General features: G+C 44.2%; 1 protein-coding gene across 9 annotated transcripts in view; it reads right to left on the bottom strand.

The window, feature by feature from the left end:
- RUFY3 (RUN and FYVE domain containing 3) overlaps nt 1–27,734 on the bottom strand; it is a 137,060-nt gene that overhangs the window by 46,825 nt on the left and 62,501 nt on the right. For 8 of the 9 annotated variants that reach the window (XR_003940660.1, XM_030190637.1, XM_030190638.1 and 5 more), the window contains 6 exons: nt 19,591–19,692; nt 16,908–17,031; nt 10,855–10,916; nt 8,542–8,607; nt 8,078–8,147; nt 304–396 (listed from right to left, as the gene is read on the bottom strand). Coding sequence is in view for 8 of the 9 variants with exons in the window: in XM_030190637.1 (XP_030046497.1) it covers nt 304–396; nt 8,078–8,147; nt 8,542–8,607; nt 10,855–10,916; nt 16,908–17,031; nt 19,591–19,692 (517 nt within the window). In the remaining variant the exon portion in view is untranslated. The remainder of the gene's footprint in view (nt 1–303; nt 397–8,077; nt 8,148–8,541; nt 8,608–10,854; nt 10,917–16,907; nt 17,032–19,590; nt 19,693–27,734) is intronic. The other variant, XM_030190641.1, reaches the window with a different exon arrangement.

The following is a 27,734-nucleotide window of genomic DNA, read 5'->3' on the forward strand; positions in this document are numbered from 1 at the left end:
TGAAGCTGAAACTGAAAAGCTGAAAAGTCATGCTTGCCCCCCCCCCCCCCCCCCCCCCCCCCCCCCGGTGGAATGGGTTTCTGTGGACTGTCCTAGTATCCTCTTCGGGCACAGGAAAGAACCCTACTCTTTCGCTCTACCCGTTGCTGCTGCTGTCGCTTTAAAATGGCTACAAAGACTCCCATGGGAGGTCCCAGCAGCCATATTGAGACTGGCACCGGCATAACCAAGAGAGATTGGAGATTGACTTGCCAATCCAAAACTGAAATTCAGTCGGTCTCGATGAAATAAACACACACCAACCTTACGATTAGATTCCAAAATGTAGGAACTTTCTTCCTTAACTCGTTCCATCTCCTCTTGCAGGGTTATAATCCTGTTGTTTGCAACTGCAAGCTGTTAAGAAAACATAATATAAGATAATCTAGCCAAGTACTGAAAAAGCTGGAAAATTATGGTTGTCTTCTGTTTAGAGGTGCTGATAGGTGGAAATATTGATAGCACCAGAATTTATTTTCCTTCACTGATTCCTGTCACTAATATTCAAAATGTTTAACCTCTTGACTTTCAGCGCTAGGCTCTTAAACTGAAAAATGAATTATGCCAAGTGCCTAAAGCTGATGCTCCAAAAGTAAATGGCAACAGGGACAGATGTAGGGTGGGGGGGAAAAAGTTAAGAACTTAGAACTGATTTTCTGCATTAGATACTTAAATTAGGATCCTAAATCTAGGCAAATGAATGCCAAGCCTAAATTTAAAAGCAGAACTTTCAGTATCCTAAATTTAGATTAATTTTCAGCTGAAAATTAGGATACGTTTATCAGAAAATAGGGAACACTTTAAGAAGCCTTTTAGAACATAGCTCTCCTTGAGTTTAGATATAATATTTTGGTAACTCAGGCATTACAAATCCCCTCTGCCTTAGCATAACTGCATTGTGCTCTTCAGTGTCAGACATGATGGCTTACCTGCAGTTTGCGTTTATAGACAGCTGTGAAAATCTGAACCCCAAAAAGAAACCCTAAGCCAAGAAAAATTGGTGCACTTGTTCGGCAAGATCAGTTGAAAAGCATTGCTGAAAAGCTAAGATCAGTGAAATAAGATAAGAATATGCACAGAGCATCATGTTTCCTCCACAAAACTGCACCTGTATAATTCACTTGTCCAAACAGCAGCCTAGAGCTAGCAATGTCTGAAGAATGCAGACATCTGACACCTGCTACACCTCAAAGACCTCCCCCAACACAAGGCACACCCTCCCACCTGTTCCAATAAACAAATTCTATGGGTGCATTTCTGACTGCCTTTTCCCTTAAATGTAAGCAAAAGTCCAAATTACGTAAACTCAACCATGTGCTACACTCCTTCTTATATCTCTCCCAACCCTAATATCTTGATTTATGACTGGTTCCAAAGTACATCCTTCCTGGAGCGTAGAAAAATAAAGTTATTCCATTAAACTGCTTTGTTAACTTATCAAACATCACTGGCAAGAGAATGACAGATGTAAGCACATACAATGATGTTGCTGTAGGTGTTTAACACACAGGCCCAAATAGTAAATGTGAAAAACATCTCATGGACATGGAGGAATGCTCGATTCAGAGGTCAATTGTAAGAAAAGCCACTTCACAAGCTACAGTTAATAATGAGGCCAGGACTGGGTCAATTACAAAGCAAAGCACGCTTCACAGCAAGCTGTTCAGCTGAATTACTGGGCTGCCACTTCTAAAACTATCAGTCAACAGAAAAAACGAAGGGCTGAACAGCCACCAAAAGAAGCCATTAAAAAACGAAACAAAAACCTGAGCTCCTAAATTCAGGCTTCTAAATTAAATGGCAAAATTTACCCTCTGTTGGAGCCTAAGTTCATTGCTGAAAATGAACTAAATTTATACTCCTGGGAGAATTCTGAACAAAATACAATGTGAAATTCTGCTCACAATACAAAAATGATTTTCTCACATGGGGTCTTTTTTTTACTAAGGTGTGTTAATGGTAAATTTAGCATGTGCTAACAAATTAGTGTGCACTGTCATGTAGCCCATGGGTATATAATGGGCTGCATGGATCTTAGTGTGTGCTAAATGCAACACAGCTCATTGTATACCCATAGGCTGCATGACACTTACCACCACACTGCTCCTCAGTGGCGCAGCTATGGGAGGTCACAGGGGCCTGGTCCCCCCCCCTCAATTGGCTCTGGGGTCTCTGGTTTGGATGGTTGGGGACCCCCACCAGCCAAGGTATGTGAGGAAGCAGGGGCGGTGGGCCAAAAATGCGACCCCCCCCCCCTTTGGGCTCTAGACCCACTCCACATCGAGGTCTGGCTATGCCAGTGCTGCTTCTTCCCAGGTTCAACACCCTAAGCAAACTTCTCAACCCTCACCTATAGACTGAACCATTCCCCAGACTTTCTTGAGGTCAGTCCCCCTAGCTGGCACTCCTTCCCTTTCCCCCCTCAGATTCAACCTCCTAGCTCTCTATCCAGCCTCTAGTTTTCTCTCATTCTCTCCCTGCTCCCTCCCCATCTCAGCTGCCCCTCCAATCAGTTCTCGCCTTCCATCAGGAAGACAGCTATCTTTTTATTTTTCCTAACGTTTGATGCCCCCCACCCAGTATCCTCCTTCTATGCCACCCCACAGGCTCATCAGTGCCCAGCTCCCCATCCCACTTCTCACCCCTCAGTTCTCTCTTCTATCTCCCTCACCCCCCCCCCCCCACAAGGTCACCAGCTCTCTTTCCTATCCCCTCTCCCCGAAGCATGGTTCACAGCTCTCTCCCATCTCCCTGCCTTCCCCCTTCAGCACAATACCCAGATCTCTGCTAGACTACTTCAGACCAGCCCTTTCTTTTCTGCAGGTCAAACCATGTACCTCAGCCTCTTTTCTTTGATGCAAGCCTGCTACCCGTCCTCTGGACTACATAGCTGACCTGCCTTTCTTCCTGCCCGTGCGGCAGATCCTGCTCCTGCCTCTCTTCCTGACTGTGCGGATAACTCCACTGACACTGGCTGTTCTGACTTGCGGGTGAAGCAACCCTGCAGTGTTACTTGCAAGCATTTAAACAACTGTTGCCACTGCCTTCCTTCTGCCTGCATGTCTGCTGCAGATGCGCCTATTTCCTGGTCTCCGTGCCAAACATCTGCCGAGAAAATGCAGCTTTCTGAAGAGGTGAGAAATTCTGCAGAAATTCCTTGTTGCCCAAGGATAGAAAAATACCTGCTGTACTGGAATGTACACAGAGCTTCCATACTTTTTGTGCTTGCAGGTGGTATAAACGTAAATGTTATTCTATTCTCATACATTTAGGCCTGCCATTCATTTGCCTAGATTTAGGAGCTTACTTTAAACTGTTTTCCCCCGCCCTAAATCCGCTGCTGTTGCCACCCACTTTTTATTCTACTTACCGTATTTTTCGGACTATAAGACGCACTTTTTTCCCCCCAAATTTGGGAGGAAAATGGGGGGTGTGTCTTATAGTCCGAAGGTAGACTTCTTCCTACTCACGCGATCTTCCCTGGTGGTCTAGTGACGTCGGGGCAGGAAAGAGCCCCCTCTTTCCTGCCCAGCGCGCTGCTCTCCATCCTCCTGTATGCAGCCTGACGGTCTCGGCGAGATTCAAAATGGCCGCCGAGACTGCAATTCTCGGCGGCCATTTTGAATCTCGCCGAGACGGTCAGGCAGCAATGCATACAGGAGGATGGAGAGCAGCGCGCTGGGCAGGAAAGAGGGGGCTCTTTCCTGCCCCGACGTCACTAGACCACCAGGGAAGATCGCGTGAGTAGGAAGAAGTGGTGACAGGGCCAGGGGGAGGGCGGGATTCGGACAAGACGCACCGGAGCACCTAGGTTTTAGAGTTGGGAAAAAGGAACAATTTTTTTTTCCTATTTCTCTCCTCTAAAACCTAGGTGCATCTTATGGTCCGGTGCGTCTTATAGTCCGAAAAATACGGTAATTTAGTTTACTGAAATAATTTACACACTCAGCCTTATTGCATTTTTAGAAAGGCCACATTAAAAAAGCAGAACCCCTTTGATTATTGACCATGAAGTTTCAGCTGTTGGTGCTGGTGGTGCAAATGCACAGAATGAGATTGAGACGAGCATCACCACCTTTACGGTCTGTGCCCTGAAAAAGGCAAGGACAAATCAAACTTGGGTATACATATAAAGTATCGCATACCACGCGAAATGAGTTTATCTTGTTGGGCAGACTGGATGGACCATTCAGGTCTTTATCTGCCGCCATTTATTGTGTTACCATGTATGTTACAACGAGCCATGACTGTAGACAAGGGGGCAAAGCAATCATCAAAAAGCAGCAGCAGCAGCAGAGCACCCTGTGTAAACTTCTTATAGCCTCTGTTGCATGCTGGTATCAAGAAAGCACTCCTGATATTCACAAAATCTTATCATCAATGATTCAAGCCAAGCACATCTGGAAGTATTTCATGCTCTGGATAACTCATTTTTTTAAAACATTATTTCTATCCCTTTATTTTGACTTTTTTCTTTTCCTAACCAGTTTCTTTCTCCTTCTTTATTTCTGGCTTAATCAGAGCAGGGCTGGAATCCTGATGTCATGAACCCTCAAGTCACAACTACCTGGGGATTTTTCCCTCCTAATGCTCCAGTCATTATGATGAAGTGACCGTGTGCGATGAACCAGAGCTTCTTCCAGAATCCTGAAATCAAGGGACCTGAATCTGACCACTAGGTGTCAGCATTGTAAGGCTGAATGACTTCTCCAACTAGTTCTTTCTATGGCATCTACCACTATGTCTTTTTATGTATAGAACAATTTTTATTATGAATAATGCATTAAATGAACAACATACATCAGTCTCAGAAGTTCTTTTTTTTTTTTAAATATATATAATATCAGAAATCCCAGCTCCTCCACTCCCTCCATCTACCTCTCCCTACCCACCAGAACTTAGGTAAAGCCACTGTTTATGTGCACAGAAAATGAACAGTGCAAGTCAAGCAACAGACACTCCAGGTGTTCAGTAGATTGTCAAAATACAATTGCTTACCCCTAATCCCCACCTCTCCCGCAGAGAGTGAGAGATAGAGCACTATGTCGCACCTTCCACAATCTTCTCTGATTGTCCAGCATAATCACCCCTATAGGAGCTACACATCATGAGTGAATGTCTGACATTAGCCCAACACATTTAACAGTAAACTATGGCCATGTGAGTGCATACTTTGCAAATAAGGTTCCCATACCAACATGAACTGTTTGTTTCCTCCTTTCAGGGGAGCCCCAGGCATCCTTTGCCTCCCAGGTAGCTAGTAGGTGTATCCGATTCCTCCAATGCCAGTACGCAGGAGGCTCAAGAGAGGACCAATTCTGCAAGATGCACTTACAAGTCACAAGACTCGGCTTACGCAAAAAGTATATTTTCCCCTTACTCTGACGCCTGAAAGTACCCAGTTTATCTAACAGCAATGGTACAGCTTACCCCAGCAGCCTGGTATCCAAAATATGCATCATGTATCCCCCCCCCCCTCCCCACGGCTAACCAAAACTGTTGGATCATCGGGCAGCTCCAGAAGGAATGTAAAAACTTGATACACAAAGGAGACTGTATGCCTCCCACTACATATAGTTGTCTTCAAAGCAAGACCCTATAATAGCATTCACATAACCAGGCAGAAGTTGTGAGTGTGGGTATGCTCCTAAAGATCCAACCCCAGATCATTGGCCCACTTTTGTTGGATATTCTCCAGAATAATCCCCGTACCCAATTTAAGGGATGCGTGTAGACCATCTATAGAAACCCCCCTATCAGATAGAATTATAAAATTCTCTAATTCAGGTCCTCATATACAGTGCTAATTGCACCTGATCTAAAGAAATAATGTAATGCTTTATTTGGCGGTAGGCATACCGATTCCTCCATCTTGTCCCGATTTATTGTTGAAGCTCGTCAAAAGGGAGCAATCTCCCTTCATCATTGAGAACATGTTCTAAAGGGACCAATCCCTTTCGTTCCCATGCCACAAAAACAGCATTAGTAAGCCCAGCTCAAAAGCTATATTACCTCATAGGGAAATCAGATCAGTAACCAGAGGATTATCACCCAAACTTCTAAGGAGTCGCTTCCAGCCCTCACAGAGCGGTCGCAAAAGAAGGCTCTCTTTCAATTTTCTAGGAAGTAACGGACCTCTAGTATGTAATAATGAGTGAAGAATGTAGGGGGCACAGTATGCTGCTTCCATTGCTAATGTGGTAAAATGCAGTTTGTTAAGTAGCCAATCTCTATCGTGGCGCAATAAACAGGCATCAATGTAGATTGGAACATTATGCAAGCCCAACCCCACCACCCCGACTCCAATTCCCCAACAAAAAATTCAACCAGCTTAGGCTTTCTAATTTGCAAAGCAGAATTTAGAGAACAACTGATTGAAGCGGCAGAGGTCCGACCGCTTTAAGCGAAGTGGAAGGGTTTGCATAAGATAAAGCCATTTCGGTAAGATAATCATAAGTACCAAGCTTATTTTCCTCAGCAAGGACAAGGGCTGATTCCTCCATCCCTCTAAGCAGGCCTGTGTATTGGCCAACAAGTTAGGGACGTTTAGAAAATGTAAGGATTTCACATCCATCGCTAATTGTATACCTAAATATTTGAAAGACTCCTCTGCCTATTTCAAACTGAAAGTGGTTCCTAGGTCCTCTGCAGCTGCCCCAACGATGTTAGGACTTCTGATTTTGCCAAGTTCAAATGAAAACCCGTACAATCCCCATATTTGCTCTAACAGGGATCTCGGTGAGGTATCGGGATTGGTGAGGTGCACCAAAGCGAAATGAACCTTGAGCCCAAAAATCGTGGTACAGATAGGTGCAAAGCCTCTCAGTTGAGCTGCCACTTTGGTGGAGTAATCTTGAAAGCACAACACTTTCTTGCCCTCATAAGTCAAAGGTTTTCTCTGCAAAATTGCCAATTTCAAGGCAAAATTGAGAACTTTAAATATAACCACCATGGACTTTTACGGACCCAATGTGGCGGGCCCTTTCAACCCATAAAGGGCCATAACAATCCTCGAGGTTTCACTCGCGCTTCAACCATAACTCCAAGAAACCTTCCAGTTCAGTGTCCAGGATAGATTCAGGCAGGCCAACCAGCTGGAGATTATTTTTCCTGGACCGATTCTCCAGGTCCTCCAACTGATCTTCAAGCATCACCACCTGTTTCTGAAACTGGGCCTGCAGTGGATTCTATATCAGTCATGTGGTCCTCTAGACCACAGTCATCATCTGTGATTGAGATAATTTGTTTGACTCCTGAGGCAGGTGCTTGCAGTGCCGAAACAGAGATCTGTGTCGAGTCATTTTTAATAAATTAGCTGCTTTGGAACTACATTGGTCTACCCCCTCTCTTTTTTTTTGTTTTGTTTGTGTCTTGCTGTTAGGGGGACACTCCTGTGTTTTTGTTTTTTTGTTGCTCTAACAATTTTACATCTGATGGCAAACTCTGTTTGAATAGCTTTGAAAACTGATGCAAGCAGACTTCCTCTCTAAAGACTCTTTCAATCAGTGGACAGTCACCCCAATGTAAAATTATCCACGAGATGACCGGCAGTCTGTTGTGAAAGAGACATATCTGTTCACCAAGAACTGCAACCAGCTTTAGCTTCATCTCTGCTTTCAAAGTGACCAAACTCATCACTGTTCTGTTTAGTTGGAGACCAGCAACCAATTCAACCATCACAGGCAACTCCACTTTTCTTACAGGCTGTATTTCCTGAACAGCAAAATAAGATGAGATGTTGCACTTGTTTGTGTGATGAGGTTTTGCAGTTTCATTTGGTTTACTTTTTACTGCAAACATCAGATGTGACTGAGTAAAATAGTAAAAATTGGCAAAGTTATTACTTCAGTTATCCTGTACTTCTTTACAAGTAAAAGTTAAAAACTTTTCCTTAAGTATAGTAACTAGATACATTTACTTAGTTACCAAACAACACTGCATATACTGTGTGTGTCTGTATGTGTGTGTGTATATAGATAGATAGATAGATAAAAATCCATATAGCACAAACCAATGGGCATCACAGATCCAGGCCTACCTCTTCAGTCAGTTTGGTGTTGGATTTTTCAAAAGCATCCACTTTAGCTTGCAGATTATTTACAGTAGCACTGTGGAAAGAAAATAATAAAGCAACTCGTCACATGTCTTTGCTATATGGACAGATTATAAATCAAACCACCCTCTATCACTCCAGGGCCATGGGATTACACTGCTAAGGGCTTCAATAACACCTCAACCCTTAATAACAAAGCTACACCTCAACAAATGGAAACCTTGTTATTACCCCCCCTCCCCCCCCACAAAAATAAGAATTCTTGCAGTGTTTGCTCCAGTTTCATTTCCTGGCTCACAATTTTTGCCACCTAAGATTTGCAAAGAGGAATATCCATCTTCCTATAACTGGTGTAAGAGACACTCGTATAATAAAACAACAAATGAAATTGTATTTCAAAAAGGGAGAAAAGATCTCATATCCCACTCTACATTGTATTTACTTGTTACCTTAGCTGTCTGTTAAGTTCTTCTACATAATTCTTCTGATCTAGAATAGCAGTAATCTGGCCATCCCTGAGGAATGAAACACACACACAAAAAAAGAGCAGATTTGAATGGACCAACAAGGGCTTTGCTCCTTGCAACAAATGCCAAGGTGTGCATCAAGTCTTTTCTGGCATGGAGTGCCACACCCCCTAGGTCTACTCAACACACAGAGGGGGTAATAAATGGCGCTCAAAATTCGTCAGCAGAAAAAAATCACCACTAAGCATGATTCTATAAAAGGCATACACCTTTGATAGAATTGTGATTAATGCCAATTACAACACCTAACTTTGTGTGCCAGACTTATGCTTGCTGAAATACGGTGTAAATACTGGTGCTCATGTTAGGTGCGCTGAGGCTGTATTCTGTAACTACAATGGGCAACATTTTGGAATGCCCCTGACATGGCCATGCCCCCTTCTGGAGTTACACACTATTAAAGTTAGGCGCCATGGCTTATAGACTAGCACACAGCCAGATGCATGTGCAGGACATCAGACTCACAGAAACAGAACGAAGCCTTGCACTGGAAGAAGAAGACCTCGGCTAGCGGGGGTTGGGGTCCCCCGCCAGCAAAGGTAGCGGACGGCAACGGCGGGAGGGGGGGGTCGAGAGGGTCGTTGGCAGGGGGTCCAGAGCCAAATCTATGGGGGCCCAGGCCCCCATGGCCCCACGTAGCTACACCACTGATTTAATTTAATATTTAAAAATTTAGGCAGTGTAAAAAGTCACATACACGATTAAAAAAATCATCAAATTAAAACACATTAAATCAGAATAAAACCTAAGGCATATACAATTAATCATGTCACCAAAAGGGTGTCGAAAGAAATACAATCCATCTGAAGAAGGGAACTAGCAAAATTCCTGAAGAACAGTTCAAATAACCCACTTCTGAAACAAATCTTCACATCTTGAGTGATGCATTCTGATGTTGTCCCCATCAGCCCTCCTGGTCACACCAGCAGTTTCAAGTTAGAAAATTTTATTTCATCTTGAAAACAGATGCTTAGCACTCCAAGTAGATAATAGGTGAAAACATAAAACCATATGCAGAGAAAAGGACAGGAGAATCCCAGATCCTCTTCTCTCCAGTACACAATCTCAACCCTCACTCACCTCTCCTACCCCCATCCCTTCCAAACCAGATTTCACCCCTCACATCTTCTGCAGGCTTGCTGCTTACATCTACCTCTGGAACAATCATTCTGTTTTCTTCCAGCACGGTGCAGCTCTCAGGGAGTCTGAATTGAGAACTGCTCAAAATCCTTTGCTGTTCTCAGTCTTGTGAGAACTGCATGGGAATATAACAGCTCAAACTCTGCAAGAGCTGCATAGCAGGGGCGTAGCCAGACCTTGCCAGGAGGGGGGGGCCAGAGCCCGAGGTGGGGGGGCACTATTAAGCCGCCTCCCCCCCTCCGGCGACCTCCCTCCGCCCCGCTCAATTGCGCCGACACTCTTAAACCCCCCTCCCGCTACCAACCCTCCCCCGCCGTTGCCGCCCGCCCCATGAAGTACCTTGTTTGCTGGCGGGGATCCCCAAACCCCGCCAGCCAAGAGTGTTCTTCAGCGCCGGAGTTAGTAGACTCCGGTGCCTTCATTCAAGGAAGTTCGTCTGAAGGATCAGCTGGTTTTGACGCCTTTACGTCCTGCACGGGGCTACATGCATGGTGCAGGACGTAAGGCGCTACTACTAACTCCGGCGCTGAAGAACACTCTTGGCTGGCGGGGTTTGGGGATCCCCGCCAGCAAACAAGGTAAATCATGCGGGGGCGGGGCGGGCAGCGATGGCGGGTTGGTGGCGGGAGGGGGGTCGTCCGCAGGGGGCCTGGGGCGAATCTGCGGGGGCCCAGGCCCCCTCAGGCCCCACGTAGCTACGCCACTGCTGCATAGTGCCAAAAGAGAACAGAAGGGCTGCTCCAGAGGCACCTGCAGAGAAGGGGCGAGAAGGGTGGGAGTGTGTACTGGGGGGAGCTGCACAGAGGATCAATGGAATGGCCCTCCCATGAAGAACAAAGTCCAGGAACAGTGACATTTATTGTAATGTAAACCTTGAAAAAGAAAATGTACACATACAGAGCTCCTATAACACTCCTTTACCTGTCTGCACACCTTCTTTTTACAAGCAAAGTCAACTGATATACTGTAACATGTCTAAAATTACAGACAGTGTAAGCTGTAGTGTAACTGAGAACACAAGGGTATATCCTGCAGCGCTCCCGGAAGTGGTCATACATAAGGCAAAATCAGGAAGTAGATTCTGTTAGTACTTACCCTTCACTGCACTTACTGATGCTTCCATCCTTCAGGTACATTGAGAAATCTATTACTCCAACCTACAATAAAAAAAAAAATAAGAGAACGCTTCTGGTTAGGTCTTCCAGCTACCGCCACATGATAATCACCAGCAGTTGCACGGAGCCTGGGATTCAGGAATTTCATGCAATACTTCATCTTAAAACCTTTTTCAAGTATGGAAAAACTGTGTTCCACAGGTACAAGTACTGAGGGATGGAGGATAGAAGTTCAAAGGAAACGGGAAAATAATATTCTACACATAGTAAGTAAAGGCCAACCAAATTTTGGTTTCGGCGCTGAAACTGACCCAAAATCCAGGTTCAGGTTTTAGCCAAGAAAGCCTGTGCATTTTCAGATGAAACAAACTCAGACCCCCCCCCCCCCCCCCCCCGGCCAGACCTACCTTAGGAGGCCATGGAGGCAGGGGTGGCACAAGGCAAGATGCCGCTCCCCCTCCCTCCCCAGGCCAAGTTCTGCCATCTCTCTCCTTTCTGCCTCCACCCTGTTCCCCGAGTTTACCTTCTTTCTTCATGATCCAAAAGCCTGCGGCGGCAGCGATTCCCATACGCTGCCCTGCTGCCGGCACCAGTCTCTTCTCTACTGCGGTTGCCTCTGAGGAAAAAGGAAGTTACATCAGACAGGCAGCTGCAGTAAAGAGAAGAGGCGGGTGCAGGCAGCAGATGGGAATTGTGCCTGCCGCCAGTGGCTTTTGAAACTTGAAGAAAGAAGGAAAACTCGGGGAACGGGTTGGAGGAAGGAAGGGAGAGATGCTGCTCTGGAAGAGTGCTGTCTGAGGCCCCGCCTCTGGTGGACTAGATGTCAGGCCGTCCCTGCCTGGAGGTCTCTCTGGGGCAGGAATGAAACCCACTCAGTTCCTGCCCTGTGCCACTGCTCCAATGGAAATGGCTGCTGAGATGCCATGGGAGATCCTGGCAGCCATTTTGCGGTTGGAACCAGCATGGGCAGGGGACTCGCAGCCATTTCCATTGTGCAGCAAGGGGGAGGGAGGACACCACTGTCAGGGGAGGGGTTGGACTTTTTTGTTTCGGTTTCTACTGAAACCGAGCAGTCAATTTTGGTTGCAGATTCGATTCCAACAGAAAATAAAAATTTTGGGTTCAGTTGGGCTCCTGAGAAGTTTAAAAAGAAGCTTATCTAAGAAGTGGTTCCCAAAGCAAACAAAACAGATGATGCACAAATTTCCACTTGCTCAAGAAAATGCAAATCTGTTCATGTACTGGTGTATTTTATAAAACATGCAAACATATTGTAACTCCTCTGCTCTACCCTTCTATGCTCCATTGCTATCTTGTCTCACCCAGAAGTGCACACTATGGGTCAACGAGGAAGTCTGCTTTTTTCTTCCTGGCCCCGAAGCTATGGAATGATCTGCTCCCACTGATTAGGTCAGAGCTCTTCTTCACTAAATTTAAGTCACAACTTAAATCCCATTATTTTCAACTGGCATTTCGCTATTCTCACCCCACAACTGGTTAGGGTGGTGTCAACTGCAGAGAGGTATGATGGCTGTGTATCCCATGTATGATTACTTGTATGCGTGACATACAGCTGCACCCAACACTAAAGTCAACTCACAGCATTAAACTGTAACGTTAAAAACATTTTTGAATAAAATTGTGAATAAGTTTATAGAGCTCAGTGGTGACTCTTTTCACAGAGGACTTGCAGCCCTATGACTCACCAACCTCGTCATCGGTCTTTAATCAATTTTTATATAAATCCATTTGGGTCCTTATGTTGAGATTAGTAAACTTTTACTAAAATTCTTCCCAAAAAGATAGATGAGTGGAATATATATATATATATATATATATATATATATATATATATATATATATATATATATATATATATATATATAAATGATTAAATACCAATGACGAGGATGAAAAGAATGATTCAAGACCAATGGCCTATGTGAAAAGAATCACCAGAGGTCTATAATTAAAAAACATTTTTGAATAAAATTGTGAATATCGTTACATGCAGTTTAATGCTGTGAGTTGACTTTAGCATTGAGTGCAGCTGTATGTACAACATTGACCCCTGCTACTAAGATAGCAAGGACCTTTGCTGAAGTTTACTTGTATGTGTGATGCATGTGACTACTATCCTATTGGTTATGGTGTTCTTTTTCTGATCATTCTGATTAATGTGTGATTTTATTGTAAACCATTGTGATCTGCCATTTCAGTAATGGCAGTATATCAAGTATGTAAATAAACATAAAACAACAAACAGCCGAAGTCTGCTGAGAAATCGAGTAACACTAGTATTGAGGCAGGTTCCCTGCCATGGTTTCTTGCAGATCATCGAGAAGGGACTGTCACGACTGTGGTCATGACCCCTCTTTGACTCACCTTATTTCCTGATGGTCAGCTTCTGAACTGGCTCCTGTCTGTTCTTTCCCTTGCATTGTTGTTTCTTTTCTGTAATGTTTCTACTTCGTGTGTTTCAAGCCTCTTTCCTGTAGTGCTTCCACTTCCTGTGTGCTCCAAGCCTCACTTTGGTGTTCAGTGTGTTTCCTGCCTTTGTCCTGTAGTCGTGACATCATTAGTGAGGGCCTTTATAAGGAAGTGGTGGACATTCATTCAGGGCCTTTGCAAAGCCATAGGTCTCCAGGTTTGTCTGTGTGCTTGTTAGCACTTCTGCCCCGTTTCCTAGTTAGTGTGCTTGTTTGGCACTTCTGTCCTGTCTCCTAGGTAGTGTGCCTGTGTGGTACTTCTGTTTTTCTGTTTGTCTGGGGTCTAGGGTTAGCCTTCTGCTTAGTTCTCCTGTCTGTGTGCTAGGGTTAGCACTTCTGCTTTGGTTTTTCTGTCTGTGGGCTAGGGTTAGCCCTTCTGCATAGTTCTACTGTTCGTCTGTGTCTAGGCTTAGCACTTCTGCTTAGTTCCCCAGCTTGTCTATGAGTGGCTTCCCTTTATCCTTGAGTGCCGTGTGGCACAGCCTTGAGTGAGCTTCAGATCCAGTCCTGTCTGCCTTCAGCATCCTGTTGTTCCAGTCTTGTCTGTTCCAGCATTGCCTGCCTACAGCTTCAGCTCCAGTCCTGCTGTTCCAGTATTACTTGTTTAGTCTAGTCCTGGTTGGAGGGTTTTGCCTGCTGCTGCCGCTCATCGACAGTAGCCCAAGGGCTCAAGTTGTTCCAGAGTCTTTGAATGTTTGTTTAGAGCCTCAGACTGTGACAGGGACACAAAAACTGTCTGTGTTCCATACCCAGGTCTGAATCCAGATTGATTTGGGTCTAAGCCAATTACTTTCATTCAGTCAGTTGTTGAGTTCAACACAGACTGCCTGTACTATAAAGTTTTGCCAAGAAAGGAATATTAGAGACTGGTCGGTAGTCTTCAAGCTTGTCCTGGTCAAGGGAGCTCTTTTTCAGTAGGGGGTGCACCACAGTTTGTTTTTTGTTTTTAGTGTTGTTAGCAGCTGCCCTTCCACAAGAGGGGAGTTAATTTTTATGGCCCCTTCAATGAGGACTGTGCTTGCTCAGTATACTATCTTTGCTGGGCAGGTTGTTGGCTGTAGACCTTTCAGAATTTTTTCAAGAGCTTCTGTGACCTGGCTGAATGAGTCTCAGGTGGCTATGCATGGTGGAGAACAGGAAATATTCTCCTTGTTAGCTGGTGAGAGTTTTGATGGCACTGTCTGTAGGTCCTGAAGGGATACCTTTAATTTTGTTGGCAGTATATGGCAAAATCACTGTTGTGACTGGGAGAGCTGGTTCTATTGTGGGTTTTGCAGTAGACTATTTACTATTTTTAAATAGCTGCTTGGTCGAATTTGCAGCTTGTTCAATGTGTTGAGAGAAATATTGGGTTTTTTTGGCTGTTAAGGCCGGGCAGTACATTGCCATGTGTGTGGGGTTTTTTTTTAAACAGTTGAGCTTGTCTTCATTTAGGTATAAAACAGACTTTACATGTGGAAAAGGCTTTATTTAAAAACAAAAAAAACAAACAAAAAAAAACCTACCCCTTTAAAATTACAAGGATAACACCACAAAAACTTTATTTAAATTTATCCTAAAAGGCACAGCTCCAGACTATATGGTATCATTAATAAACTTACCTCAAAGAAACACTATAAACCTCCCAAATTGCAAAAACGTGATCTACAAAACTATCCACTCTGCAGACTTCACTTATCTAGGAACCAAATGGAACTCCTTACCACCCAAAATAAGAAATATACAGGAATATACTAGTTTCCACAAAATCCTCAAATCATTTCTATTCAAACAAACCTTCACAAAGAACAACCATATCTCAAACAACTAATTATTACCTGAATTGGTTATTACTCTATTTACCATTAACCTTCTCTTTGCTTCATGTACAATTTCTCTAATTCATAATAGATTTTCTAAATGTTATCCATAGCTATATTACTACGTTTATGATACTGTATTGTAAAATTTGATTCTTCAACAAATTACTTTCTTATGCATTATTCTTTGTTATGTATACTATACTGTTTATTGTAGCCATACTGAACTCAAACCTCTTTGGGATAATGTGAGATACTAAAAGTCACAAATAAATAAATAAATGCCAACATTGAAAATTCATACATAATTTAAACAGCCCGTCACAGATCTAAATTTATACCTGCTATATGATAGAGGTCTATAAAATCCTGAATGGAGTAGGATGGGAAAATGCAGATCAACTGTTTACTCTATCAAAGAGTACAAAGACTAGGAGACACTCCATAAAGTTACAGAGTAGCGCATTTAAAACAAATAGGAGAGAGTGGCCCTGCTAGGCAACTGATGTAAGGCCTGTTTGATTGGCAAGAGGCTCATTTTGAGTCTATGGACCAGTGATTCTCCTCCGGACTTCTGGCACTGGAGGAATAAATTCCATGAGTTCATGTTATTTGAGCATTGGAGAGTACGGGGATCTCCTAAACAAAGGAAACAGTTTCTTGACATTTGGGGACCATATATACAATCCTTGCACACTCGGGGCAGAAGCTTAGTGGTTAATTCTCTTTAATGCCCCTGGGGAGGTGGGGCTCATTTGTCTTCCAGATATGGTTGTGATCACATTGAGTTACCTCTATATAAGGTTTTGAGGGGTAAGGCTGTGGGGTGGGGAGGGGTTTACTGAGGAGTTTTGTTCCATTTACAGTTGGTGCATACTTACTGCTTGAGATGGGTTGTTTGTCTGGGTTTCTAGCTCTCGCTCTTTTTCTTTGTAGTCTATGAGTGAGAGGCGTTTTGATGCCAGGTATTATTGAGATGCACCAAAGTTAAGCCCTGTGTTTTGGGGATGTGGAGGGGAACTGGGTTGGGGGGGGGGGGTGAGGGATTGGCAAATAGATTGAGGGGGAATCTGATGTTCGCATGTTGGACCTGTCTTTTGGGGCTTGGTTTTATGTATGCTTCCGGTTAAGGATTGTGAGTATGAGTAACGATATCTTACCCTTTGGAAACTTGTTATATGCTAACCAATTAGGGGGGGGGGGGGGGGGGAGATAAATGGTTAAAAGTTTGACGACATATGATATTCTTGAATAGTATTTTGTGTATTCTGTTTTTATACTTGAGTGAATTTTTTTGAATCTTCATCTTTGTAAAAGTGTTTACTTTGAATTGTTGTCAATAAAAATGTTGAAACCTACAACAAATAAGAGAAAAGCTCTGGAACTCACTGCCAGAGTTGTTGGTGGGGGTTGTTTTTTTTTTTTTTTAACTGTATAATATACCTGACATCGTAACGACTAACACTGTATTGGATACCTACTGTGCTCTTTTCAAATATTACAACTTTTGAATGACTAGTTTTAACATGTATTGCACATGGCCTAGATCCTAAGCACGTAATCATCTTACGGTTTTTGTAGTGGGCTGTCCTGAAGATATTTTGTGTTGGGAAGCAGTGGTAGCTGCCATGAATAATCTCCAGTAAATGAGGATGAATTAGTATTTAAAAATAAGCAAACAAAATGACAAGAGTAGTTTTTTCCTTCTGTTTTCCCTGAGCTGAGTACTTCACATCACACAATACCTGGGAATCTAAGTCTTCTCCCTTCATGCAGAAATTTGCATCGATGACATTGAGTCCCACTAATAAGCCAGCAATTATAGCACCTTCCTCTTCCATCATAAGGGCATTGGCTTCATAAAATTCACTGAAAAAAAAAAAAAAAAAAAAGCAGAGGTGCAACTCATTTTCTTATGGGTAAAAGAGGTGCAAATAAATATGTATCCTGGGTGATGACTGGGGGGAGGTTCTATTTTCAAAACAGTTTTTGCTAGAAGCCCAAAACGTGTACTGGGGGGTGGGGGGGGGGGGGGGGGGGGGGTGGAGGAACAAACAAAAGAGAATGCTAATAATCCAGGCTCCCACTATTTGCAAATACTGGAGTCCTGCTAAAGAACACAATAAACTAGGGAGATCTGGAGAAAGCCAAAGCTTATCCTTGGGATTTGCAGCATAGAACCTATCTAGCTTTTTTGGAACCTGCCAAGTACTTGTGACCTGGACTGGCTACTGCTGGGTTCCATGGACCTTTGGTCTGACCCAGTATGGCAATTCTTATTTTTAATGAGAACATAAGAAATCCATTGGAAAACAACATAGCACAAAGTTTACTTCTCTTGCTTGGGCACTGGTCGTATTGTTATAGTGTGGCAGGGTATTAACCTCTCACAATATACAGACTCTCAGCATAAAGGCTAAGAAGGCCCCACCTTCATATACCAGCCACTACCAGTGGCCAAAAGGCTGAGAAATTCAATAGGCAGACATCCCACGTACATGTGTGTGTTTTACACTGTGGGTACACAATGTCAGTTTCCATGAAGATTAGGTGCTCCCTCTTTCAAGATCTGTTATTTAATTATATCCATCCACCATGAGCGTGACATAGCCTACAACATGTAACCTTTTACTGCTCTTAGTCTTTCATTTCATTAGCTGGAAGAAACCACTATGCTACTCACTGTTATCCTCCCTACCTCCAGTGGCATTACCATATCTGTGGCATGGCCAGCCAGGATAGATATTAGATAATCTGACAGGAAACTGCTGCACTGCATGAAGCCACTGACGCTGGCACCCTGTGCATGCTCAGTTAATGTGTGAGAACCAGTGCCAGCTGCTGGAAGTGTTGATTACTGACTGCCACAGTTTTCTGACAAAGGTTATAGTGGGCTGTGTATGTCTTCAGCTGATGGGACTTGAGGATCCCTGTCGTTAAGGGCCAGATACTCAAAAGTGAACTCTATTGCGAATCTAGCAGGGCATGCTCAGAGTAATAAGCATGCAAACTCATGACACATTAAAATCGTGGCACTAATTTGCTGCTCATTACTCTGGGCTAACTAATTGGCTCAGACACTGACAGGAAAGTTAAAAACAACTAAAAAGAACAATGCCGAAGAATGCCATGACCCCTTACCCCTAAACCCCTTTCCTGAAGAAAAAAGCCCAAGCTTCCCCCCACCGAATCCTAAAACAAATACCTGTGGTCCCCTTCCCTCACAAAAAATAGCCTGGTGGTCCAGCCGGACCCAACCCCCCCCCCCCCCCCCGCTCACTACTGGCCCTGGTAGTCTAGTAGAATCTCAGCCCCCATCCCCCTCCATATATGCTGTGGAAGGAGACAGGAGAGATGCCTACTCCAGTATGCCTCTGGGCCCGCCCGCCTCAAAATGGTGGTGCCCCACCTGATGCACCCTGGGATGCACTGGGCGGGGCCTAAGTAACATACAAGGCTTTCCCTCCTTATATGGGGGCTAGGCCTTGCCCAGTGCATCCTAGGATGCACCAGGCAGGGGCAGGGCACCACCATTTTGAAGAGAACAGGCCCAGAGGCAGAATGGGAGTCAGCATCCATTCTATTAGATTGTTACTTTTCAGACTAGTTGTCACAAGTCTACAGAAGAGTTCAGTGTGTGATATTTGAGGGCGTGCGGCGCTACTTGCAGTGCTTCCTGCCATTTTTTTGAAGTGCAACAGAGAACAGAATTTGGCATACTTCACTACAGCAAGTGAAACAGATAGACCAATCCACACGACATAAGAAGACTCCTGAGGCCGTGTCGAGTCGCTGTTGTTGACCAATAAATCCTCTAGACCAGTACAGCATCATCGGTTTATTGAGTCACCTTCGCTGTCTCCTTAGAGATTCTACTAAACCACAAAGCTATTCTTTTGTGTGTGTAATGGGTGGGGGGAGGGATAAGGAGGCTGGTAAGGGTCTTCCAGAACACATTTTTGGGGAAGCCCATCTGGGGCAGAGTGGTTAGGTTGGTGGGAGAGAAGAGATGCCAGTTAGACACCTCTTCTCTCAACTAACCCTCAAATGCTGCCCCGGATGAGATGAGCCTTTTTAAAAAAAAAGGCATTACTGTGGGCTTTATAATGACCGCATTTAAATACATTTACATGCATTCTGTGCTAATCACCGGCATTAGGTTTTGAGCATCGGCCCGTCAGGTACCTAATTTTTAGGTTGTTGAGGGAGGGGCAGGGGGTGAAGAGGACATCCATTATGCCTCCTAAAAACTGTCTCCTGGTTATACTGGTGTATTAAACCATGCTACCCTTCTCACTGTCCCACTGAACACACCCAAGGGACCAGAGATAGAATGTGCTGGTACTGGCTGGACTCATCATTCTCACTATAGCAAAACAAAATGGATCCTAAGAGCTAAAGAGATGAGAAACCAGACTGCACTCTCACCCAAGGAGATCCTTCCTGTTAATCAGAGCTTTCATGTATTCTGAAAGTTTCTTCTGCATTAATGCCAGACGAAGCCAGGCTCTTCCTCTGCCCACAGGCGTCCTATGCAAGACAGGAAACAAAAAAAACAAAAAAAAAATCTCACGCACTGTATACTGTGATACCAAACATCATCCAAAACACAGACAAGACAGCAGGTTATATCAATTAGCAAAGAAATTAAAATGCTTTCCGTGATCAAGAGACCTTGAGGCCAGGTCTGATATCAATATAGCAGCATAGAGAACTGTACAAGTGACTAGGAACAACATGATGAGGTATCGGAGCAGTAGCCTAGTGGTTAGAGCACTGGGCTTGACATTCGAGGGTGTTGGGTTCAAATCCCCACTGCTGCTCCTTGTGATCTCAGCAATTGCCTTGGGCACAAAATTAGATTGTGAGCCCTCCAGGGTCAGGGAAAAACCTAGTGTACTCAAATGTAATTCACCTTGAGCTACTACTGAAAAAAGGTGTGAGCAAAATTAAAATAAATAAAGGGCCAGTCTTTCACCTGCTTCCTGAAATAGATGACGTCTTGAGTTAGACGTAGCCCCTCTGGGAGTAAGTTCCATGTGCGGGGGGCTACTCCTGTGAAGGCTCGGCATGTCCGTCTATCCACCTTCCACTCTAACATTTGGCAGCCCAATCGAAACACATAGTTCTCACAGTGTAGCCTATCCTAGTTGAAATATGTGGTGGTTTTCCATTCCAACCCATTTGTTGAACTTTTGCTGCACCCTCCCCAGGACCTCTAAGGGAAGCATCTGATAAGAGATATTGCTATCTCAGTATTCCTTTCATTTTGACCACCACAATCCTTCCCCACAAAGAAATATGGCCTCTACTCCATCTGTTTAGATCAGACACTCTTGGGCTGATGCTCACAAGCAAACGCGGGTGCTAGAGGCCATTGGTGGTGTGGAGGAATAGCCTAATGGTTAGTGCAGTGGGCTTTGAGCCTGGCGACCTGGGTTCAATTCCCACTGCACCTCCTTGTGAACGTGAGCAAGTCACTTAACCCTCCATTGACCCAGGTACAAAAACTTAGATTGTGAGCCCTCTGGGGACAGAGAAAATACCTGCATATGATGTGTACAGCGCTGCATACATCTAGTAGTGCTAATCAACTTTCGCAAGTCTTTGAAGACACATCTCTTCAACAGAGCCTACATAAAGAACCCTTAAAGACACAAACCACCACACAACCCACCCAAACAGCTAAATACCCCTCCTACACCACCCTAGTTAACACCCCTTCTCTATCTTCAAATATCTTCGTCCTACCACCGAATGTATCTAAGATCCTCTCATGATAATGTCATAACAACACTCTGTTGGCCACATAGAGCCTGCAAATGGGTGGAAAATGTAGGGTACATATGTATTAAATAAACCACATCAACCCAACCAATCATCAAAACACACCTCCTAAACTATCCTATCTAACACCATCTTCTATAATTCCTCATCCATCTTCTGCTTTTTGATTGTATCCAAGATCCTGTCATGATTTTGTCATAACAACACTCTGTAAGCCACATTGAGCCTGCAAATAGGTGGGAAAATGTGGGGTACAAATGCAATAAATAAATAAAAATAAATAAATATAGAAATGATTAGTAGTAGTAGTATTAGCGCCGGACAAGCACCCGTGTTTACCAGCGCTCAATGCTTGAAAGGCCTTACTGTGGTAAACAAGCTGGGGACAACAATGCAAATTGCATGCAGATGCATGCAAATGAGGCCATTTCCTATCCCTCCCCTGATGCTTAGACTAGAGCACAGTTAAAAAGCGCTTCCCTACCGCTGAAAACCTAACGCCAGCTCAGATTCAAATAGGGATACCCCCACAGCACAATCTTCTCCCCGTGCACCTAAACTCTTCTAGCTTGGCAAATCTGTCCCGTATTTGTGGCCAGGATCTGCTGGAGTAATTTATACCCCACTGCCACCCATAGAGCTGTATAAAATTAGCAAATTTTCAAGCCAAAGATCTGCAAGCATTTCTTAAAAGGGTCTATCTTAAAAATGACCCCTTGAGGAAAACTAATTTGCCCATGTAAAATACTACAAGTAAGCATGATACATGATTGACATGGGTCTCTTCTTTCTTTCTAATGATAACGCTGCAACTTGCAACCAGCACCTCTTTCTTCCCTCCTCCCCCCTCTGTGTTTGAGGCACAAATCTTGAGCGCATGCCTAGGCACAATCCTCCCATCAAACTCCCTAATGCTCAACGCTATAAGTGTGCCTAAATTTGTACCTCATTAGCGTTGAGCATTAGGGAGTAGTTTAGATGCTAATCCAGCGCTGTTGGAAACAATGCCAGAGTTTTGAGCATTGGGCCTTCTATTGTTACACAGAAGCAGAGAACATGAAGGCAGATAAATATCACATGGCCTCCCTGTCTTCCCATCTTTGCTCACCCTTAAAGATCCTAATTACTTTTCCCAAGCTTTCTTGAAGTCAGACACAGTCTTTGTCTCCACCACCTCCATAGAGAGGCTGTTCCATACATCCACTACCCTTTCTGTAAAGAAGTATTTTCCTTAGATTACTCCTATGCCCTCTCATTCCAGGGTTTCCTTTTATTTGAAACAGACTTGTCTCCTCTGCATTTACGCTTTGGAAGTATTTAAATGTGCCAATCATATCTCCCCACTCTCCTGCCTTTCTAACAGAGTATTCTTAATACCACTGACTATTTTAGTAGTCTCCATTCTGTTTTTATCTTTTGGAAGATGTGGTCTCCAGAATTGTACATAGTACTACTACTAATCACTTCTATAGTGCTACTAGACGTACGCAGCACTGTACAAGAACTAAATAAGGTCTCACAGATATTTACGAGAGAGAGAGAGAGAGAGAGAATTCCCCAGGAAGACCAAGCTCAGTTGCAAAACCCACTCAGTATTGCCTGGCCAGTCGGCTCACTGACCTAAAACCCATCAAAAAAAGCTTTATTAAACAGGTAAAAGCCACTTTAAAATGTTGACAGGATTGCTCAGTATGAAGAGCAAATGGCAGAGAATTCCATAAAGATGGCCATTTGCTCTTCATACTGAGCAATCCTGTCAACATTTTAAAGTGGCTTTGAAGACCTACCTGTTTGATAAAGCTTTTTCTGGTGGCTTTTAGGGCAGTGGGCCGACTGGCCAGGCAGAATCAAGCGAATTTTGCAATTAAGCTTAGTCTTACTGGGGAGTTTTTTTTTTTTCTCTCTCTCTCCTGTATTTCTCTTTTCTTTTGCAAGTTGTAGTTCTTTTCCTTTGAGTGTTATATTGCCGTTGCAAGTCCACTATCACTTTAATCCTTATGTCAAAATAAGGTCTATCTATAGTCGATGACCTTAATGTATGTTACAATCCTATCTATCACTCAGGAACTTATATGCTATACCATAACGTATTCTTCTTTACCATGTATATATGCACCTTAACGCAATGCCTTTGTAACTCTGCTACCCGGAAATGGCAACCGCCATTACAGCAAATGTAAGCCACATTGAGCCTGCAAATCTGTGGGAAAATGTGGGATACAAATGCTACAAATAAATAAATAAATAAATAAATCTAGACTAAGAAAAAAAAAACCCAGAATGGCGAGCAGACTGAAGTGCGGGGATCGTTAACTGCTTTCCAACTGTTGAACGTAAGGTATGTATGGGTGTATAGGGAACAATCAGTGCAAAGAAATATGAAGGAATTTGGGAAGAAAGAACTGAGTTAGGGTTAAAATTTTATATTGAATATGAAATGAAATCGGAAGCCAATGATATTGTTTGAATAATGGTGTAATGTGATCAAAATGACGTGCACCAAAAAGGATATAATTGCAGTGTTTTGTTCTGATTGTAGTTTTTTTTTTTTTTAAGAAGAGTGGCAGAGACAAAGCAAATACATTTTGGAAGTTAACTTAACATAAGTGCACCTTATATTTACAGAATAGTTTTTAATGGCCATTATATTTTTGTGTACAATGATTATATGAAACATGAGAACAAGCATAAGACCTGCTTGGTCAGTGATGGTTCTTTCACTTTTATTGGTATCCTGTTCAAGGCAGTGAGATGTGAATGTGTGGACTGAAGACCACGTCATAGCTTTGCAAATCTCCTCAATGGAGGTTGATCTGAAGTGGGCTACTGAAATAGATGGGGAGCTTGTTGAAAAGTTGGTCTTCTGTTTGTGGAGTCCCTCAGAGGTTGCCTTTGTCTCCTATTTAGTGTAATGTTTTAATGAGTACTTTGGGCCCAGCGCTGGAATCCTTGGGGTTTTTCATCTCTTCTTACGCTGATATTTTCATTCTAGTCCCTTTGGAATCGGGCAATGAAGATGGTCAAAAATTAATAGTGAATTGTATTGAAAGGACCCATAGTTGGGCAACAGAGAACTTATTAAAACTAAACACTTCCAAAACAAAATTATTATATTTCAATCGCAATTTATTGGACATTCCTAAAGCTATTACATTAAAATCCAGAGAACAACTAAATTTTAAATCTTTTGGAAGAGTTTTAGGAGTTATTTTGGATACTAAGTTGACAACGGAACATCAATTAAAGAACTTGAGTAAGAAGATCTACTTTAAATTACGCCAGTTAAGGACAATTAGATCTTTGTTTTTTCCTGATTTTCCTGGATTACTGCAATGTTTTATATGCAGGGATTAATAGGAATCTAGTAAAAAGATTGCAGTTAATGCAGAATACTGCGGCAAAGCTGATTTGGGGGGCTAAGAGGTTTGATCATGCAACTTTGTTGAGGGCTCTACACTGGCTACCAGTTGAAGCCTGAATAGAATTGAAGGTTGCTTGTACGGTCCTTAAAATTATCCATGGTTTCTGTCCGAGTACCCATTTACAATTATTGTCTATTCTTTCTTTTAGATTAATGTTTCATTTTTGTTCTACTTTTAATTTAGGTTATCACATAGTCAAAGGAGTTTTATTGAAAAAAATTCATGAAAGTTCATTCTGCTATCAATCTAGCAAGATGTGGAATAACCTCCCAGTTTCAATAAGACAAACTTAATTATTTAGCATTTCAAAAATTGCTAAAGGCCTATTTATTCAATGAGTACTTAGACTGATTCCATTAGTTCTTTGCTCTTTTTTAACCGACTCTTTTAGTTGTAACCTGCTTTGATTCTCTGGTTGAAAAAGGCGGGATATAAATGCGGGTTTGGATTGGATTGGATTGGATGAGCAATGACATGACCTTCAAGAATCAGCCCAGCCTGGGCATAAGTGAAGGAGATGCTATCTGCTAGCCAACTGGAAAGAGTGAGTTTGCCAATGACTACTGCTATCCTGTTTGGGCCAAAAGAACAAAAAAACTGGGTGGACTGTGTATTGGCTTTAGTCTGCTCCAAACAGAAGGCTAAGGCTAGTTTGCAGTCCAAGGTATGCAGTGCATTTTTGCCAGGATGGGCCTGAGGTTTTTGAAAAAATGTTGGCAGAATAACTGACTGGTTAAGATGAAACTTAGTGTAAGCTGAAGTAACCGCCACCAAAAATACAACCTTCCAGGTCAGATACTTCAGATAACAGGAATCTAGTGGCTTAAAAAGAGCTTTCATCAGCTGGGTGAGAAAGATGTTGAAATCCCATGACACGGTAGGAGGTTTGACCAGGGGATCTGTCTACAACAAACCTCTCGTGAATCAAACAACTAGAGGCTGTACAGAGATGGGCTTAGCCCCACACTTAGATGGTAAGTACTGATTGCACTGAGGTGTACACTTACAGAGTTGGCTTTCAAACCAGACTCTGAAAGGTGCATGAGGTATTCAAGTAGTTTTTGTGTGGGGCAAATAAGAGGGTATAGGGCCTTGCCCTCACACCAGACAGCAAACCTCCTCCAATTAAAAGGATAACATCTCTTAGTCAAATCTTTCCTAGACGTAAGCAAGATTCTGGAGACATCCTTAGGCAGATTTAAGGAGTGAAATTCTACACTTTCAACATCCGGGAGGTGAGGTCCAGGAATTGGACGATGGAGTGCAGAGGGGACTCCTTGTTCAGTGTGACGAGGGTTGGAAAACATTGCTATCTCCATGGTTCTTTGGAGGACAACAACTCTCAAAAGGGAACCAGATTTGTCTCAGCCAGAATGGTGAAAATAGGATCATCGTTCCCTGATCTTGTATGAGTTTCAGCAAGGTCTTCCCGCCCGAACGTCGAGAAGTAGACTCCCGCATCGGCGGCGATGAAGCTCCCTCCATCGAAGTCGTCGGGGAGTCTGCTTGGGAGGCAGCTGACGCGGGCACCGCAAGCGGTACCGGCATCGGAGACCTCACGACGGGCAAGGGGCGCTGTCACCTCACTCGACGGCACTGGCGGCGCAAGCACCCCCGGTACCGGAGGAGAAGGCCGCAACAGCTCCTCCAGGATCCCTGGAAGGATGGCCCGGAGGCTCTCGCTTAGAGCGGCTGTCAAGGAAGGCTGGGAGTCCGGTACAGGCGACGAACTCAGAATCTGTTCGGGGCGCGGAGGCGGTACCGGGCTGTCCAGGGTAGAGCGCATTGACACCTCCTGAATGGAGGGTGAGCGGTCCTCCCGGCATCGATGTCTACTGGGTGCCGACTCCCTCGGCAACCCAGAGCTCTCGGTACCATGGCGGGAAGGTGATCGGTGCCGATGCTTCTTTGCCTTCACACAAAGCATGTCACCAGAACCTCCCGGTACCGACGAGGACGTCGAATCCAAGCGCCTCTTCCTCGGGGCCGGGTCTGAATAAGGTCGATCCCGGGGGGGGGGGGGGGGGGGGGGCTGTACCGCAGGAGCCCTCGAGGCAGGGGGAGACCTACTTGAGGGCTCACCGCCACCAGCAGGGGAATAGACAGCCCTCACCTGCACTCCTGACGAAGAGGCACCCTCCGACGACATCAGTACCAACGATGATCTCGGTACCGTAGACACTGAAGCACCGGTCGATGACTTCGGTACCGCAGACGTCGATGCACTGGCCAATGACCTCGATACCATGACCGTCAAAACACAGGCGAGGCCCCGAACAAGGCGTTCCACTGGGCCAATCTCGCTACCTGAGTTCTCTTCTTCAACAGAAGACAGAGATTACAGGCCTGAAGACGGTGCCCAGCCCCCAGACACTGAAGGCACGAAGCGTGCCTATCATTGAGCGAGATAACCCGGTTGCACTGGGTGCACTTTTTGAAGCCGCTGGGAGGCTTCGATGACATGGGCGGAAAAATCACGCTGGCGAAGTCAAAATCCGCGATGATTGCAAAGGCACCAAAAAATACTACTACTACTACTTAACATTTCTAGAGCGCTACTAGGGTTACGCAGCGCTGTACAATTTAACAAAGAGAGACAGTCCCTGCTCAAAGAGCTTACAATCTAATAGACAAGTGAACGGTCGGTCCGATAGGGGCAGTCAAATTGGGGCAGTCTGGATTCACTGAACGGTAAGGGTTAGGTGCCGAACGCAGCATTGAAGAGGTGGGCTTTAAGCAAAGACTTGAAGACGGGCAGGGAGGGGGCTTGGCGTAAGGGTTCAGGAAGGTTGTTCCAAGCATAGGGTGAGGTGAGGCAGAATGAGCGGAGCCTGGAGTTGGCGGTGGTGGAGAAGGGTACTGAGAGGAGGGATTTATCCTGTGAACGGAGGTTACGGACGGGAACGTAAGGGGAGATGAGGGTAGAAAGATAGTGAGGGGCAGCAGACTGAGTGCATTTGTAGGTAAGAAGGAGAAGCTTGAATTGAATGCGGTATCTGATCGGAAGCCAGTGACCTGAGGAGAGGGGTGATATGAGTATATCGGTTCTGGCGGAATATGAGACGTGCAGCAGAGTTCTGAACAGACTGAAGGGGGGATAGATGGCTAAGTGGGAGGCCGGTAAGGAGTAAGTTGCAGTAGTCCAGGCGAGAGGTAATGAGAGCGTGGACGAGAGTTTGGGTGGTGTGTTCAGAGAGGAAATGGCGAATTTTGCTGATGTTAAAGAGGAAGAAGCGACAGGTCTTGGCTATCTGCTGGATATGCGCAGAGAAGGAGAAAGAGGAGTCAAAGATGACTCCGAGGTTGCGGGCAGATGAGACGGGGAGGATGAGGGTGTTATCAACTGAGATAGAAAGTGGAGGA

Source organism: Microcaecilia unicolor, chromosome 2 (genome assembly GCF_901765095.1).
Source record: "Microcaecilia unicolor chromosome 2, aMicUni1.1, whole genome shotgun sequence".
In the NCBI taxonomy this organism is placed as follows: Eukaryota; Metazoa; Chordata; class Amphibia; order Gymnophiona; family Siphonopidae; genus Microcaecilia; species Microcaecilia unicolor.